Source organism: Vitis riparia, chromosome 4 (genome assembly GCF_004353265.1).
Source record: "Vitis riparia cultivar Riparia Gloire de Montpellier isolate 1030 chromosome 4, EGFV_Vit.rip_1.0, whole genome shotgun sequence".
In the NCBI taxonomy this organism is placed as follows: Eukaryota; Viridiplantae; Streptophyta; class Magnoliopsida; order Vitales; family Vitaceae; genus Vitis; species Vitis riparia.
The window spans coordinates 10,348,920-10,367,819 of NC_048434.1; the positions used below are offsets into that span (position 1 = coordinate 10,348,920).

At 31.7% G+C, this 18,900-nt stretch overlaps 1 protein-coding gene across 1 annotated transcript; it reads right to left on the bottom strand.

Annotated features, from left to right (window-relative positions):
• Nucleotides 1-11,260: 11,260 nt before the first annotated feature.
• Nucleotides 11,261-18,559, bottom strand: LOC117912483 (cold-responsive protein kinase 1-like). Its single transcript, XM_034827075.1, has 9 exons — nt 18,525-18,559; nt 17,976-18,379; nt 13,625-14,025; nt 13,358-13,480; nt 13,098-13,225; nt 12,795-13,008; nt 12,371-12,602; nt 11,994-12,144; nt 11,261-11,776 (listed from the first exon to the last, which is right to left on the bottom strand). Exons 2-9 carry the CDS (start codon nt 18,350-18,352, stop codon nt 11,459-11,461), a joined length of 1,944 nt encoding a protein of 647 aa, XP_034682966.1. The 5' UTR covers nt 18,353-18,379; nt 18,525-18,559; the 3' UTR covers nt 11,261-11,458.
• Nucleotides 18,560-18,900: the final 341 nt, after the last annotated feature.

An 18,900-nucleotide genomic window follows, 5' to 3' on the forward strand; every position in this document is an offset into this window, starting at 1 on the left:
ATAAAATTTTTGTTTTTTTTTACAATGAAACCGAGTAGACTAAAAATAATGGAGAAAGTTTTAATTTTTTTGTGGTTCGGCTTGTTGTGATTCTGTTTGGTTGCCAAGAAAGTGTGAGAAAGTTGAAATTTTTTTTTTTTTCCAATATTTCCTACCAGTCCAGCCCGTGCACAGGGTATCTGTCCAATTTTTTCAACGTAATCTGATCATGATTTGAGGGGAAAGGTTGTGTTTTTCAGCGTGGCTCAAAAATCGTGGAGGGTTTGTGAAATTTAAATCCAATGGCACAAAAGCAAAGAGACCCCTGGACAGATCCAGAAAGCCATGGAGCAAAAAAAAAAAAACATTTTTTTGTTTGTTTTTTTAGGGGGTTTTGCATGGACTTTCCCGAAAAGCAAATGGGGGATGGATTTTCCTGGGAATCAAACGGGGATTGCAAAAACTTGGGAATCAAACGGGGGTTGCAACAAAATAAAAAAATAATAACCTGATTAGATTAGCACCTGCAATAATTGAAATTCAAATTCAAATTCAAATTTAAATTTAAGGAGATTCTTCACTTTTTATTTGTTAAAATAAAAAATAAAAAATACTATCTTTTTTTTTGCAAAATACTGATTATAATGTATACAGGTGATAAACTTTAAACATTTGGTTGTACAGTAGGTAATACTAATTAAGAGATAATTTTTTTTTTCTTTTGTGGAAAGAGACACCTTCAGCATAAATTCGAAATTTTCTACTGTGTATGGAAATTGTGGAAATTGTCTCTTGAAGAGACACTTTCAGTATAAAGCGAAATTTTTTAACAAATAATGAAAATTGTGGAAAGTGTCTCTTTCTTTGCAAATAAAGTTATGTCTTTTTAAATAACTTGTATAAATAACTTTTCTTAAATGAAAACAAATTGAAATACTTTTGTAAATAAAATTGTAAAAATTCATTCATTTTTTTTGTAAAAATAAATAAAATAATTTTTTGTTGCCAAATTGAAATTTTGTAATAAATTCTTTTGATACAATAAGTGTAAATAATTTTTTTTTAAAAAATTAAATAGAAGTGAAATTGAATCAAATCACTTGAAGAAAATATTTTGTAAATAAATAAATTGAAATCACTCATTCAAAATTGTTTTTAATAAAATCCTTTAAAATTTCTTGAAAACTATTTTTTTAATATATTTTTTTTATTTAGTTCAATAAATCATTTTGCATAATTCTTTTGTTATTTATTTTCTGTATTCTTATAATTAGATTTCATCATTATTTTTGTGTATATTGATTTTCACCATGACTTGTACATACTCATTTGCATGATTATTTTTCTTGGTATTTATAATTAATTAATTATTGATACAATTTCTTTAATTTGTTTAGTAGAGGTCGTTCGTATACAGGCTTAGAAAGGTATTACGGCTCACCATCGTACCTTTCCAATACGTAACCTGATCTCCGGATCCAGATTCTATTTTTACAGACATGTTTTTTTTCCAAATAAGGAGTCACACTTAGAGTTTTTCTTTCTTATTTTGTTTTTCCATTTAAAAATAAAACAAAAATAAGTGACGACTCCGAGTTTTTTTCTAAAAATAATATTTTCACAAAATAAATGAAAAACGAGTATCGCCTTCGAGTGAGAATACATTGTGTGAAATGTCGGATCCACAATAATATTTATTTTCTTTTTAGATTTAAAAATATATCAAAATATATCAAAATATAGTTATATCATATACTTTTACATTTTTTAAAGATATACAAGTTTAGTTTTCTTTTTTATTTTTATTTTTTATTTTATTGTTATTTGAAAAATTGTTTTATTTATTATTTAAATTTTGATATAAATATATAATTGTTTTTTTAAAAATAGCTATTATGGATAGATTGTGAGTTATGTAACTCAATAAATTAATTAGATTAAACCTAAGTTTAATCCTATCAACCCAAATTTAATTTTATTAATCCAAATTCAACATGAATTTAGAAAAATGCGGTTGCGTTGGTTTTAAGTTGAGTATTTCAAATTAAAAGTCAAATTAGGACAAGTTTAAGTTGATTATTTTTATTTTTATTTTTATTTATTGGGGTTGGATTTCACTTGACCATCCACCCTAAAACTTATTTGTCAAGCACAATATGAAAAATACAAGCCTTTTAAAAATTGAAAACTATGGAAGACTAATATCTTCCTTACTTTTACTTTAAAAACAAAAATCTTCTAAAGAAATTAACATTTTATTTTTAGTATAATCATGTTGTTATTATTATTAATATTATTATTTATTTATTTTTTATTTTTGTCAAAGTGCACAACACTTGATTGATTAGTGGGACATTCAAAGTTGGAGGGAAGGGCATTAGCGATTACTGAGAAATATTATGAGTGAAGCCATATATGACGCAATGGAGTGAGAAGAGGTCAATGAAAGTAGGCTGGAAATTAAGAGAGATGTTTTGGCCATTTATGATCGATTCATGGAAGAATGATCATAGTTTTGGAAAATGGCGAGATTCAAATAGAGTGCAGGAGGGCTTGTTTTTCTATGAGCACAGGTTCATCCACTCGTAATTGACATCATCTACGCTACTCTAGAGGTTTAGAATGTTCAGCAGCCTAATTCGATTGGATTACTGAACATCAATTTAGCGTGAGCGTATTTGGAACGCTCAAATATGATGAAGGCATAAGAAATTTATCATATATTTCACTCATTACTTGTTTGAATGAACTATTTGAACTGACGATACATTTTCATAAAAAGTCAAAATTCACCCACTTCACAACTTGAGAGAGACTGGGAGAGAGTGTTTTCTTCCTCTTGAGATTTTACTTCATATTAATTTATCTTGATACTCACTTCATGCTCCTTAGTAGCAATACCTTTAGTGTTAGTCCTATTATGTATAATATTATTTTATTTATCCTGCAGTACTTATTATTTGATTCTTTTGATTCAGCTATTGGAACTAAAATGCTATAGTGTTTTCACATGCGTTCTAACTTGATGGCAAGACTCGCTTTTTAATGGTGAAAAATTTAGTTTTGAAAAAGTCGGAATAGTCACTTATTTTATTTTATTTTATTTTAAAAGGGGAAATAAAATAAGAAAGAAAATCCTAACAAAAGTGACTCCAAATTTTTGGAAAAGCATGTCTTCGAAAAGAGCGAGTCTATGTTCGGGGATCAGGTTACTTATTAAAAAGGTACGACAAAGAACTATAATACCCCTCTAAACCCTAAAAGCCAAATTTCTACTAAATAAGTTGAGATAATTATGAGGGTTAACTGATCAATTCACAAATACTATGAATTGAATAAACACATCAATAGGATTCATTAATTTAATAAAGAAATACATACCTGGTTTTCGTTCCAAGCTCTTCCATAAAACACAAAAGTTAAATAACAAACAATAACATCACATTACATTTTAAGCAATCACATATTCTATAACAAGTGGTATCTAATGTCATATAATCTCAACACAACCAGCAATCGCTAATAGATAATATTCAATCACAAGCTTTAATTTAAATAAATTGTGAAGAAAAGGTTTGCATACCTATTTTAGCATCTCAAAGCGTTTTCATATAAATGAGATTAACTCACAAATAATAGTAATGAATTCAAAAAGGAATCAAAAACTAAATTTATATATAATCAATGTCAAACTTATTTCTAAGTGGATTTCTTTACAGAAAAAATCAGCAAATAGTCAAAACAGAGGATTCTACAAAATAAATCTAAAACAAATACCTAGAAGTTAAGTTTCATCATGATCATTTTCAGAGAATATCTTCTATATGTCTAGTTTATCATCCAAGTGATCAAATTAATCAATTAATTCTCATTTAATACCAGATTTCATAATGATATTAGTAGATTCAGAACAAGGCATTTTGTTAAAGTATTCAACAATTGATTTTTTTAGTTAACTTGGAGATGTCCTAAAATCATACAAAAATTTTTAAACTAGCTTAACATGTATATTTTGAATGAAAAATAATCATAAGACAATATTATCTTCATAACATATCTAAAAATAAGTGAACATATTTCAGCTCTTGGAGAGCACAGGTGCAGTAGGTTCAAAAAGAAAAAAATTTATATCTCTCATTTTAGAAATCGTTTCCTAATATATTGTGAATCAAAAATTAAATTTAGGAAGTCTAAATTAAGAGAAAAATATTCAATGAATTTAAGGAAATCGTTATTAATTTAATTTTACAAAATAAAATTGAGGCGACGTTTGTTTTTTTGGCTTTTTGCTGAAAGCAATTTGCTTTTAGAATTTAGGTTGTTTGTTTTTCTAATTTTTGATGACTTATTACTGAATTTTTAAAATTTATGGCTAAATAGAAAAAGTCAAAATATTTGGCATTTTCTAAATAGAAAAAGTAAAATTTTTAAACCTTCCCCAAATCATGATTGCAACTCGAAGCCTGACGCCCAACCCTAACCCATCCCTTGTAGCTCTTTAGTCTCAATTGCAATCGGCGATTCCCAACCCTCACCTCATCCCTGTGTAGCTCATTGGTTCCACGACTATCACCAACCTTTCTCATGGTAATTTCTTCCTTATTTTCTCTCTCTATTTAGGTTTCAGCTTTCGTTCTTACTCTTTCTCAACAATGGGGTTAAACCATAGGTAGAATGGTTGTTTTCTGTTTGTAAATGGTTTATTGTATTAGTGTTTTTAATTCATTAGTTTAACTAGTCCTGTTAGATAAAGTTCACGTTTGTAATTTTGATTTAGTCTAGTTTTAGTTTATTTTTTTAGTTTAGATGAATTTGTGATTTTTAATTCAATAGTTCAATTAATCCTATTAGATAAAGCTCATGTTTATAATTTCCATTTAGTTTTATTTTAATTTGTTTAGATGTGTTTGTGATTTTAATCAATAGTTTAATTAATCCAATTAGATAAAGTTTATGTTTTTAATTCAGATTTAGTTCAATTTCAATTTATTTTTTAGTCTAGATGTGTTTGTGTGTTTAGTTGACCTCGTGCTAGTCCTTGATTTGTTATTCTCAATTTGGGTGTTTCTTGAATCCTAGTTGTTAATTTTTGTTGAGTATTTTCATTAACTTGTGTGATCTAAGTCTTAATAGTTTATTATTTGATAGTTCTTTATCAAGTTTAATCTTCGGAGGCCATCGAAAAATAGAGAAGATTGGCCTCCATTCTTACCACTTTAGTTTGCTTGATTGTCAAAAATTTTACTTTGTGATTTTGTTTTCTTTCATGTTGCTTGGTATTTTTGTTTCTTATGTTTTGTTGATTTCAAATTAATTTCTTTTATTTTAAAATAAAATACTTTTTTCAAAAGATTCTTTGAAAATCTATTTTAAAAACTCATTTAGAGTCCTTGGAATCAAAATCTCATTTTTTAAAAATAATATGTAACCATGTCTCGATCGGTTCGCATCTTTCTGTTCAGGCCGCCGAGTCTCATCTGTCCTTTTGGACAATGGCTTGGCCTTGAACGTCTGTCCTCTGGCCACTGCCATCGCCCTTGGCTACGCACCCTCGAACTTAGGCCCCTCCACTCAGACAGTTCAAGCATACGATAGCACTCGGAGAGAGGTCATGGGCACTTTGTCCCAGGTTTTGAGGATTCCTACATCATTTAACCTGCTTTTGGGCCAACCTTGGATCCACAGAGCTGGGGCCATTCCTTCTTCCCTACATCAGAAGGTGAAGTTCATTCACGATAGCCAGGTCGTCATAGTGCAGTCTACGGGAGATATGTTCATTTTTTTTTAGCTAGTGCTTCAGATTAGTCACAGTGATGACGACTTGTTTCTAACTGGATTCACATTCGACGAGGTGCAGACCCTAGAGATGGAGGATTTTTGCCAAGACTTCGTGGCTATGTCATTTGACCAGCACGGTAGCACGATGGTGCTTGATATGATGAGGAGTATGTCTTATCTTCTCGGCATAGGGTTGGGGCGACGTCAGCACGGGCCTAGTGAGTTCATGGCTGTCCCAGATCATGATGTACTGTTCAGACTCGGGTTCATCCCTATTGAGGCCGATTATAGTTATATGGCGTGATTGCGTAAGGAGCGGGTGAGAGCCCGATTGACTCATACACCGTTTGATTATCCTATTCGCCTGTACACCATGAGTTTGGCTGATTACTTCATGAGGGTGTTGGAGCCACAGACCCATTCGGACGGGATCATTGGGGGACTCAACACTACTCAGAAGGCCGAGCTACAACGCCTCGTATGTCAGTTACAGTTGAGTGACGAAGCCCCTGACACTTTGACATCTATGTTGACCGCCCATTCATCTCTAGATCGTATGAGCCTTATGACGCTCTATTTCTCGGATGAGATCGATGAGCACGGGACATTTGTCGAGATCAGAGACATAGTGGACGGAGTTGTGCCACATGACGAGTTCATCAATGAGATGCTCACGATCAGTTTGAGCCAGATCGAGGAGATAGTTCAACCTGAACTCGCTTCACCATTTGATCTTTTCGGGGTGTTCGTCATCAAGATTGCTGAGGAGTTCCAGACTTTCCCTGCTCCGGAGTCTACTGAGGATATTTTAGTTGTTGATGGTTTATTTGATGGCTCTGTTGGCCTAGTTGAGGGAAAGTCTGACTTTGTGGACCCATCTCTTTCATTTGATGTTTTATAGGGATTTGTATCCCGTTTTGACGATGTTCATGACTCTTTATTTATGGATTTGAGCATTTTTTAGTATTTGCCTGTCTCTTATGATATTACTTTATCTGCACCATCTTCACCCACATCATAGATATTTGACATAGATGATGAGATTGTACAACATGATTCAGATGATGACTCATCCTCTGCTTCCGATTCAGACCCCAGTGATCAAAGAGTTTCACCTGCTATAGGAGACACATAAATTGTTGATTTCAGCACAGCAGATTGGCCTAGGAAGTTGAGGATCGGATCGGATTTATCTACAGATGAGAGAAATAGCCTTATCCAGCTGCTTAGATCCTACTTGGACGTTTTTGCATGGTCCTATAAGGACATGCCAGGCCTTGATCCATTTCAATAAAAATTATGGTTTTGAGTATGACATGAGTCCAAGCTTGTGGTCCCAAATAAATGGGATAATTCTAAGCCAGATTTGTGTATATCAATTGGGGAATTGGTGGAACCTCTACATAAGAAAATTTTTCAAGACTCTTCCTTGCTGCTAGTTTTCACTCAACCATTGACCTTTTACATTTAAAATTTGTTTCAACAACTTTAGAATATTTTAAAAAATTTTCCAAAACTTGAACGATTTTCCTCATTTCTTGAACTTGTATTTAAAATTTTGTTTGAGTTAGAAAGCAATTCCAGAATAGAAGATATAAATGAGTTTTTAGGAGGGCTTTGTTTTCACCTAATTATAGACACCCGAAATCTTTTTGTAAAAATAAAATAACAGATGACTTTTTAAATTTGATTCAATATTTTTCCTTAATTCTAGACTTCCTGAATTTGGTCTAAGACATATAAAATATTTAAAAAAATGTGCATTTTTGAGGGAGATATGATTTTTCAAAATTGTACCTACTGTACATAATGGATTCTAGACATCTAATTAGTTGGAGTATTTTAAAAATATTTTTGATTACTACCCAACCTTGAATTTTTTTTTTTTTGTGATATAGAAGAAAATCAATTTATTGCTTATGTAGCTTACCCACTTTGAACGATGTATGTGATTTTTTTTTATTTTATGATTTTATGTGATCTTTTATTATTTTTTTAAAAAAATTCGTATGCATGCCACCTTTTTTATTTTTTATTTTTTATTTTTACCTAATTTGGACTTTGTAGAACTTTTGGGTGTCTTTGCTTCAATCTGTCATTTGAATAAGTGTTTGGTTTTTGGTATGTTGATCTAGATATGTAGGAGTTGTTTTCTAGAATTTTTTGTAATTAAATCCCACTCTAAGACATTTTTTTTTAGAAATTGTTTTGTGATGCTTCATTTTCTAATTGCATGCTAATGACCTTGTACATTGCTTGAATTGTTATTATTTTTGGAGTCATTTGACTTACCTTGGCTCAATTTTGGCTTTGGTACATTATATTAGACATAATGAATACGTTATATAATTTATACTTATCCTAACCACTCTAACATTTTTAGAGGAATCTTATAAATTATGCATGCTATCCAGGTACTCTCTCTATCACTTACTTTTCGGAAATTTATGAATATGCATGTTGTTGTGAGCCATGTTTATGTTTGATTCCATCCTTAGGTGCCTAGATGTCTGTTCGATTTGCTTTGATTAAATACATGTGGTGTGCTATATTTTGGTGCTAACTTTAATGTCTTATGATAGCTCTTGAGAAGCAGTCCAAATACACATCCTAACCTTCCTTTGCCATTGTGATTTGATTTTTTTTAGCATGTTAGTTCTGAAATCACCTTAATCTACCTAGGTACCTTCAATCAATTGATTAATTTCTACTTTTCCCTCAACTTAGTCATTAGAGACCTCTTTAGGGTTTAGAGGGGTGCTACCTCTTAGAGGTACCTTCCTAATAGGTAATCTGATCCCTGGACCAAGACTCGGGTTTTTCAAGACTTGCTTTTCCAAAATTGTGGAGTCACTTATTTAGGGTTTTGTTTTTTTTGTTTTATTTTCCCTTTTAAAATAAAATAAAATAAGTGGCGACTCCAACTTTTCCCAAACTAATTTTTCACCAATAAAAATGAGTCTTGCCATTGAGTGAGGACACAACAGGTCCACATATACATACTTTTTGTATTACATTTCAATGAGAGAATAATTAACCCACTTTCAACTAAAACCCTTTTTGTCATCTTCTTGTGTGCTTTGTTCTCTTTAGTTATCCCATAAATCTGCAACTTGGGCTCTAATACTGATTTGTTATGCCAATGGAAGCTTTAATGCAAACAATGTTAGTTCAAGAACAAACAGATAAAAATAATTTGTATAAAAGTATACAAAGTTTTAATGTGGTTCGACCAACCATGCTTACATCAATAGATAAGAGAGAATCATTCCACTATACCATAGAGAATATTACAGAGGATAAAACCAAATACACTTATTGGGTTCCCAAAACATCCTATGTTTTCCCACTCTTTGTATCAAAATTCTAAACCATGAGCAACCTTGCTCCACGGGGTGTGTTCTATTCTTCCTTGCATCTCTATCCACTTCATATAATCTTTACAAGCCCATTTTCATTCCATAAGTTTTTCCTCTTAGAATATTTATAAAGATATTCCTATTAACTTTCCTTCTTTTTAAGGAAATGTAATATTACAATAATATATCAACTTAGGAAAAATTCTATAAAATATTCTTACAAAAAGGAATCTATACTTATTAAGAATTTGAGACACTTTCCAACAATATTTACCTTAGACCAAATTCCAATGAGTCAATCTTTCATCTCTCCATGATACACGCTTATCACATTCTAATGAGGGAACAATCGACTCCACCTTCAACTAAAATTCCTTTTGTCATCTTCTTCTATGTTTTGTTCTCTTTGACCCTTCCATAAATCTTCACCCTAGGCTTTGATACCAATTTGTTGTGCTAACGGAAGCTTTAATTCTAAAAATATTAATTCAATAACATAAAGATAAAATAATTCATTCAAAGATATATGAGATTTTAATGTGGTTCGGTCAACCATGTCAACATCCACAGATGAGAGAAAATCATTCCACTATATCATAGGGAATATTATAGATGACAAAACCATATACAAGTATTAAGTTCTCAAAACATATTATGTTTCCCTACTCTTTGTATCCATACCTTGAACCATGAGCCCCCTCCTCTCGCTTTATTGGGTATGTCCTATTTTTCCTTGCATTTTTATCCACCTCATATAGTCTTTACAAACCTATTTCTATTTGATAACTTTTTCGAATCCCCTTATGATTTAGAATATTTATAGAGACATTCCTAATAACTTTCCTTCTTTTATAAGGAAAGATAATATTGCAATGATATTTAACTTGGAAAATATTCTATACAATATTATTTATAAAAAAGATCTATACTCACAAGAAATTTGAGATACTTTCCAACAAAAATTATGAAGGAAAGACAGAAGAGCAACCTATGGAGGGAGAAGCGAAGCTTGTATGCCATGGGAAGGTTGTTGATGGTGGATGATTGAGTATATATGGAAGATTAGCTACGAGTTTATGATCAGCTGAATGCTAATGGTGGACAGTTCCTGATAAGAAGGATGGTGCACTACCAAGAGAAGAGATTCCATTTCTTTTCTTAATGGGCCAAGGAAGATATGCTTATGGATCATGTATGAGGGGGACTAATCTTGGAAGCATTACTATGTCTATGGAGCTTGGACACAGAGTTGAAGATGCATGCTCTAACGCACCTTTGATTGGTAGAATGGGTGTTTGAGTAAGACCAAAATATGCACGTTTTGGTATTAACTTAACTGGGATCGAAGGTGAATGCATAGAGGACCACAAATATGATTTTGGTTCATAGAATTAATGGTTTTAAATGGCCACGAGCTGGTTGATGAATGAGGAGTTAAAAGTGTTATTTCAGGGGCATTTTTGCACAACTCATGTCATCGAGAACCAGAGGGGGCTGTTTTAAAGAGCATTTCGAGGTTTTTCTTTGCAGCATATATTCTCTCACCTTGGAATGCCTATGTGCAGAGCTCTAGGAATTAAGAGCCATTTTTGCTACATTGGAGTCGAGATCTTGCACCACAATGTGAGGATCACTTACCTACGTGAGAGTTCTAAAATTTTGGCACCAATACGTATGTTTCGAATTAAAGAACACTCCTAATGTGGGGCTGGAAGTAGGGGAAGACTAAAATGGTGTCAAGTGTCCATGACCTTGGCTTATATATAGTATCTGTAAATGTTAGGATAGAACTTTTGGAACTTAGCTAACCTTGTAATAAAATTCTCTTTATTTTCATTTTTCCTTCATTTTCTTTTTCTTAATTGCTTGCCAACATGTCTTGTGCAGTTGATTTTATGACTAAAATCATTTTTTTTTCCTTTTTTGGAAGAGGAAGGATCTAAAATCAAGGTCTGCAGTGATTTAGAAAATTGGAGCTTGAATTGAAGAAGTAATCTGATTGAATTGGTTAGTGTGAAATTATAGAATAGTATTATGTTCAAATTGTCTTGAATGGTTAATATAGTACTGCAAACTTGGCGGATTTACTAAATTAATCTCAAGGTTAGATTTTGTGAAATTGGATGGTAGCATTATAGGAGCTATTGAACGATGATCTAAAATGAATTAATTAGATACATGATGTGGTTGATACAAGAAAAAAGTTTTTAATCACAATCACAAGAATACATGTTAGTGTGGTGTGGTGCATTATTTGGGCAAACCTAATGGCTCCATTGACACAGAGATGACTTTCAAGATTAATGACCAGACATCACACTTGGTGTTTTTGCCAAAGCATGTCATCGACCTGAGAAGTGAGAAATAGAAGTAGTGGCATTGGAAGCAGAGGACCCAGTAGCGGTGGAAGAGTCTCCTTGAGCTCTATAGTCGGAATCAATGAAAGCAGGCCTAGTTGGGGGTCCATGCTCAAGTGAGCTGGTCTTGCTGCGTAGCAAGAAAACTACTTCAGACATTGTGGGCCTCATAGAAACTGATGACTGAGTGCACATCAAAGCAATCTCTATGATCTTCTTCACTTCTTCGGCTTTATATTCCTCAGGGTCTAAGCTCTCGTCCACCAACTCTAAATGCTTGTCATTCTCGTAAAGTGTCCATGCCTATTTACACAATGATATATATCAAAATTCAAGGAGAAACGTAAGGAAAAAACTACATATGTAAGAACTCAATTGCAATGACAAGATTTGATTAAGATTGAAAAACATATATAAATGCAGGACAATTACTTTAGAGCTATAATGAACATGGGACAAAGCCTTCAGTAGATTTCCTTGTGAATGAGATGTAAAGAGTATTGTGATTATGGTGGATTACCCGTTCAAGCAAGTATTCGGTGACATCTTCAGCCTTCATTTCATTGCACTTGCGGCCACTTATGATTTCAAGGACGACAACACCATAGCTATAGGTATCAACCTTTTCAGATAACTGTCCAAGGATTGCATATTCAGGTGCAGTATAACCCCTGAAGCATGATAATTACTAGTCATCACAACAGCCCAAGATAGAACTTAAGCAAATGGAGCACAAACCACTAGCCTTTTAGTCATAATTAGGAATAGTCAATCCAAGAAAATGGAGATAGAACGTAAGCAAATAGAGATAATGCATGCAAATTTACGTAATATGCATGGTGTTCATAATAATGGACACAGACAGATCTTGATCAGTGATTTCTTATACGGGCTTACAATGTTCCAGCGACTTTTGTGCTGAGATGAGTCTGGTCCTCTGGTAGAAGCCTTGCCAACCCAAAATCTGCAATTCTGGGCTGGAAATCATTGTCAAGAAGAATATTGCTGGATTTTATATCACGGTGTATAATACAGACATGGAATTCCTCATGTAAATAGGCAAGACCCCTTGCTGTCCCAACTATTATATCAAACCGTTGTCTCCAGTTGAGAGCTCCTCGCCTTTCGCCTGTATAACAACTCCAAATAGATTAATATATACAAAATTCAACAGTTTAGTTAGCTTGATTATAGCAACTGAGCAGCCTAGCCTGATTAAAACTATCCAACTAATTAAACACTTAGCCTTGTTTAACTCTATAACTGAGCCATGTGGTGGCTGTTTTCGGTCCGTATGGTTAGAAGGATGAGATTAACTTACCAAATAAGAATTTATCAAGGCTGCTATTGACCATGTATTCATAGACAAGAAGTAGTTCTGATCCTTTTTTACAACATCCAAGAAGACGGAGGAGATTGCGATGATGAACATTACTTATGATCTTGACTTCACTCTCAAAATCTGCCTTTGCCCTATTGGGTTGGCCTATAATTAGCTTCTTAACTGCAACCGTTGTCCCATTTTTCAAATAACCCTGTTCAAAGATGGACTTAATATAACCTACCAGCACTTGCCCAAAGCAATAAACATTCGACTGGACTACATATATATCTGGAATTTTACCTTATAGACATCACCAAAGCCTCCCTTTCCAAGTTTATATTCAGCTCTAAAATTTTTTGTTGCAGATTTCAAGTCTCTGTGGCTGTAATTTACTGGGCCTTGCAACTCGGGTACCCCTAACATATCACCTGTTATGAAGGTAAGCAATAAGGTAAAAGGTTAACAGAAAAATAGTACTAAAATAATGGAAAACAACTATGATTCTCAGAAGGGTTAAAACTGTTTTCCAAACCATGATGGTGCAACTTGCTTTAATTTACCTCTAGGAGCTGCCTTTGCCCTTCTTGAGTGCTGATGCCATACAAACAACATAATGAGGAGCAAGAATAGGCATACACCTCCAACCACTCCTCCTATAATGGCTTTCTTCTTGGTTGAACCTCCTGCAAAGAATCCAACATCATTGTTTACATACTAATCTGATACTGCTTAAGATAATTGATGTGGTGGAATGGATCTTCAAGTTCGAGTATTAGGCTTATATATAGTAGTATCCCAAATTGGAAGGAATAAGAATAAGACCTCACCTTTTTCTAGGAAGGGCAAGATATCCGTGGTCTGGTTATCAGCAAAGAAAGGCGTGTTGGAGTACCTCAGGAAACATCCTGCATCAACAGCCCTACCGTCTGTACTGGGAAGACAGCTCTTTATGTTTCCATCTGCGACTTTCAAGCACTCTTTGCAAGCACTTGAACTCGCCCTTTCAACACATTGAGCCACCCCATACACGGTTGCACCACCACCTCCGACCACTTCCTTTTTATATGCTGCATAGGAATCATTAGTTCTGGGTGTTGCAGTTTCAAGATCTGCTAATAGTCCGTTTACTGCTTCTTGGAAAGCAGTCGCCTGTGCTGCAGTCTGGTTGCCACAAATTGCAGTATCGCCAGAGCCAGTAGTTTCGTCGTAGAAGCTGCTGCTCTCATATCTAAAGAAAAGAAGCAAGCCCTAAGAAACTTGTATTATAGAAGGCCATATCTGGTTCCAACAAGCCATGGACATCAGACAACCCACGGGCTTGAGTCCATATTCATCTCAAAATATTACTTTACATCCCTGATATTGTGTTCTTCGATTTTTGTTACTTTTTTTCACAAAAAAAAAAGAAAGAAAAAAAAAAAAGATGACAATCAGGCATGTTTTTCTGCTATGCGCAAGAACATCCGAGTTAGTTAGTGGATTTGTTCTGCTTTGCGCAAGAACATCCGAGTCTCAATAAGTATTTACCATTACATTTACCCTACAAAAAACTGCATGAACATGGTGCAAAAGTTAAATCTTTCTCTGCAGAAGTATGAATATGGGAAATTTATGAGTATACTTGGTAGCTGTTTTTAAAAATAATTTTTGTTACAAAAAAAAAAAAAAAAAAAACTCTTTTAAGAAAATAAGTTTGATAATTTTATTTTATTTTATAAAAACCGTGCTTTCTAAGAAGGTATTTTAATTGTTTTCAATAGTATATTTCACTTTTTTTTTTCTTTTTGGTATTCTAGATTAATTTTTAAGATTAAGACTAATTAAAGAATCCAATATTATAAGCCTTGTTTGATTCATAGTTTGTTTGCCTTGTTAGAAAATTTATGAAAGTTTAGGAAACAAAGCACTTTGAAAGTTGAGTATAAATAAACACATGTAAGTGTGTTTCTAGTGTTTGTTTATACATGTACTAACCCTTATTTCATAATGTACCATATGATGTTAACACATGTACCACTGCCATTATTGAACAAAAGTTTGTGACTTTGATTTGAAATATCAGTAAATACAGATATACCGGTACTTAAATTTTATGAATATATCGGAGATATCGGTGGATATTTTGACAAAAATATTGGTGAAACCAAAATTATTCAAAATTCGTGGAAATATTTAAAAAAAGTCCAAAAAATGATGAAATAAGTAAAAATATACATGTTAAAATTATTTTGTAAGTGTAATTGACATATGTATGGTCAAGGAGAAAAAATATCAATAAACAGGGATATATTGGTCTTAATAATTTATTATTTATCTTATCAAATTAATTTTAATTTTTAAAATATTAGAACTTCATTATTTTTTTATATTTTAGTATTTTTTTTAATAAATCTATATTTTTATATTTTAAAATAAAAACATTCAAAATTAAATAAAATTAAAAGGATAAATATAAAAAATTTAAACTATTAATTTTTTAAAATATGATTAATGAGATAAATGATGATACATTTAATATTAAAAGTATAATTTATTTAATTCAAATCTAATTAATAATGTAAAATAAATGATCATGCATATATGATTTTTTAATATTTATATTTATTATATTTAATTATCATATAAATGATATAAAAAAAAGACTTGTTAAGAAAATTATGATGATGATTTTTATAATTTTATTAATTAATTAAATAAAATTTAAAATAAAATAATTATAATATATTTATTTATTAATTAAACAAATCATGCCAATTATTACTTCTCTGGCCTACATTAATATCATGATAGTAATTAAGGAGTATATTTTATAATTTATACATATAATAGAGAAAGCTGGTTTATTTGCTTAAAAAAAATGAATTTTATGTTTGCATAATTATTTTAAATAAAATATTATTATAATCACTCATTTATCAAAATATTAATATTTAAAATTAAATACAATTTATAGATTTATTAAAATATTTATATTTAAACATTTTAGTAAATTATTATCATCTTTTAACCAAAAAACATAGTTTTTATCTTTTATCATCTACAAAATTTATCATTACATTCCTTATTGAAACAATTATTATCTATTTATTCTATATTTATTTATGCTAACTTAATATTCCTTCTCTTAGGAAGGAATGGTCTTTTTTAAATAGAAAAACCGTTTCCTTAGTGGGGGAGGGTAGAAGGGTGAGATTTTTGGAGGATAGGAGGTGTGGAGACAATACTTTGAGCAATATTTCTTTTCATTCTTTGGATGTGTTGGCAACTTCAAAAGAGGCTTGGGTGGTGAAAGTTTGGGATTCTTTGGGAGAGGAGGAGGGTTGGAATACTCAGTTTTCTAGACTGTTTAACAATTGAGAGGTGGAGATGGTGGAGAGATTCTTCTTTTCTTTACAAGGAAAGAGGGTGCTTACCGATATGGAGGATAGAGTGCAATGGAAAGAGGTTAAGGATGAGAATTTTTCTATTAAATCCTTTATAGTGCTTTGGAGGGTAGCAATGCACTCTCGTTTTCGAGAAGCATCATTTGGAGCCCTTGCATTTCTTCTAAGGTAGGATTTTTTTGTTTGAGAAGCTTCGTGGGATAAGACTTTAACTTTGGACCAACTAAAGAAGAGGGAATGGTCACTTCTGAATAGATGTTTCCTTTGTTGTACTGTAGAAGAGTCTATTTATCATATTCTAATCCATTGCACTAAGGTTAGGGTTTTGTGAGTTGTTATTTACTCTCTTTGGTGTGATATTAGTTGACATGGTTCTTTTGTGGGTAAGAAGTGAAGAAGGTTTAGAGGGCGATTCCCTTATGTCTCTTTTGGACGGTTTGAAGGAAAAGAAATAAAATTGTTTTTGAAAATGAGGAGCTTTAGATTAAAATGATGAAAAAAAATTTTGTTTGTAATTTTTAGTCTTGGACTAAAGTTGTTTATAGATGAAAGGTCTTTACCGTTAATATATATTTTTTGATTGGTTGTGTTTCAAACGAGGATCGATGGGATTTTTTGTATATCATCTTCTTTTTTATTCTTGTTTTTAGGTACTTATTGTATACTTCCTATATGCTTTAAGTTGGCTTTTGGGTGGCCTTTTTATTTATACATAGAATTTCTATGCTTTTACTTATATAAAAAAAATATTTGTTCTAAAGTAAATGCAAATTTGTGTAAGGTTTTAAAATATCATGGTTAGACCGTTTTCAATTTTATTATTCATTTTTAATAAAAAAAAATATAATTCTAAAGTTTATTTAAAAGATAGACAATTTTCAAAGGCTTTTTTTTTTTTTAAAAGAAAAACAAATTAAAAAGATGGGTGTATTTAGCAAAATGGATGAGTTTGTAAAGTAGAAAACATAAAAAAAAAATAATTTCTAATAATAATAATAAAGAGAAAATTGAGATAAAGTACAACCAATTATTAAAATATAAAAAATTATGAAAATATTGATAGTTGAATTTTACTGAAATATAAAAAATATCATAAGGAAATTTAGGTAAAAAATATTAATGGGATGGATTAAATCTCATATAAATATTGAAAAAAGCTCAAAAAAAAAAATGTAATAAATAGATATTGAAATTATTATTTTATATATATATGGCTGGAAATAATAAAATTCCTCATCCTTCATGGAGAATGGCTATTATTTTATTTTTTAAAAAAAATTATATATAAAAAAATATCTAATATAACTATTTGTTTTTATTTTTAAAAATATTAAATTATGAATAGTATATTATTTTTAAAATTTTATAAATAATAATATATTTGGAGAGGGGAATAACATCCCTTCCCGGATTCCCGATTTGTTCGCCATCCCTAGAGTTGGACCATTCAGTAATAGTTTTAAAATTATAAAGTAATAGGTTATATAAATTTTAATAAATATCTTCACATTTAAATATTATATATTTAATAAAATGTTAAAATATATATATATATATATATATATATATATATATATATATATATATATATATATATATATATATTAAAGGTGAAAAAAAATAGTATTGATTTTTATTTTCTTTATATATATTAAAAATTTTTATAAGTATTTTTAATTTTAATAAAAAATAAATTAACTTTTCTAGTTTAATTAGCAGTGTTATTCTAAAAGCATGTTAGGAAATACTCATTTTTGACAGCCGTCTTGCAAGAAATAAATAAAAAGACAATTACCTGAGGAAGCAGCCATCGTAGATAACGCGAGCGCCATTGGCAGAAGAGCAATTGCGTATGTGTGACTGAGCAGTGTTGAAACAAGCCACACAGTCCTCAGTGGACATGTAATATCTGCACTGCGCCAGGCCGTAGACAGTGCCCGTACTCCTTGTTCTCTGTGCGGTGGCGAAGCGCTTGTTGCCGCTTAACTGCGTTTTGAGGTCAGACAAGGTGTCGTTGAGGTTACTGTAGAAGTCGGAAAGGTTGGGGGGGCTGTATGTACTGCATCCCTGGATTAGCAGGTTGGTTTGTGGGTCTGAAACAGCTTCTCTCATCAACCACCACCACCATATTCCCACTGTCATCAAGGACACCAAGCCTCTGCCGAACTCCATCTATACTATCTTCTTCTCTTCAGTTCGCTATATATGAATTCAAGCTCATCATCAGTTAAGCAAGGAACAAAGGAAGGATATTCCATAGACATGATACTGCACAGCTCGCATATTCATTATACTGCATACACACCAACCCTGAATAGTAAACTGCAGAATCTATCATACATACCTTTGTTCTTAGATACAGTGGCCTCTGAATTGGAGTTTGGATGTGAGTTCTTGGAATTAGCAGCAATGAATGGTATAAATAAACTTGTCCGAAAATCGAGTTGGGGCATAGATTACGCAATGTTTTGTTATCACACGTCTAGTTGGGTGGGTCAGCGGCGGCCAGCTACGAGCCAGAAATCTGGTCCATTGGCCCCATGACTTATAATATCAATTTTAAAAAGAAAACTCGAAATTAATACATTATACTTCAATAAATTTATCATTACCCTCAACAAGTTATTGGTATAAAAAGAATCATTTGCCAAGCATGTTATGAAAATACAAGCCCCTTCAAAAGTTAAAAATTTTCTAAGACCCCTTTATAAAAATACTAA

What these genes read in the sequence shown, in the direction of transcription:
- LOC117912483 (XM_034827075.1), bottom strand. Translation starts at nt 18,352, where the DNA reads ATGGAGTTCGGCAGAGGCTTGGTGTCCTTGATGACAGTGGGAATATGG. An exon ending in GGCAAAGGCAGCTCCTAGAG is followed by an intron (nt 13,226 to 13,357) that starts GTAAATTAAAGC and finishes CCTTCATAACAG; the next exon opens with GTGATATGTTAGGGGTACCC. An exon ending in ACAAAAGTCGCTGGAACATT is followed by an intron (nt 12,145 to 12,370) that starts GTAAGCCCGTAT and finishes ATCATGCTTCAG; the next exon opens with GGGTTATACTGCACCTGAAT.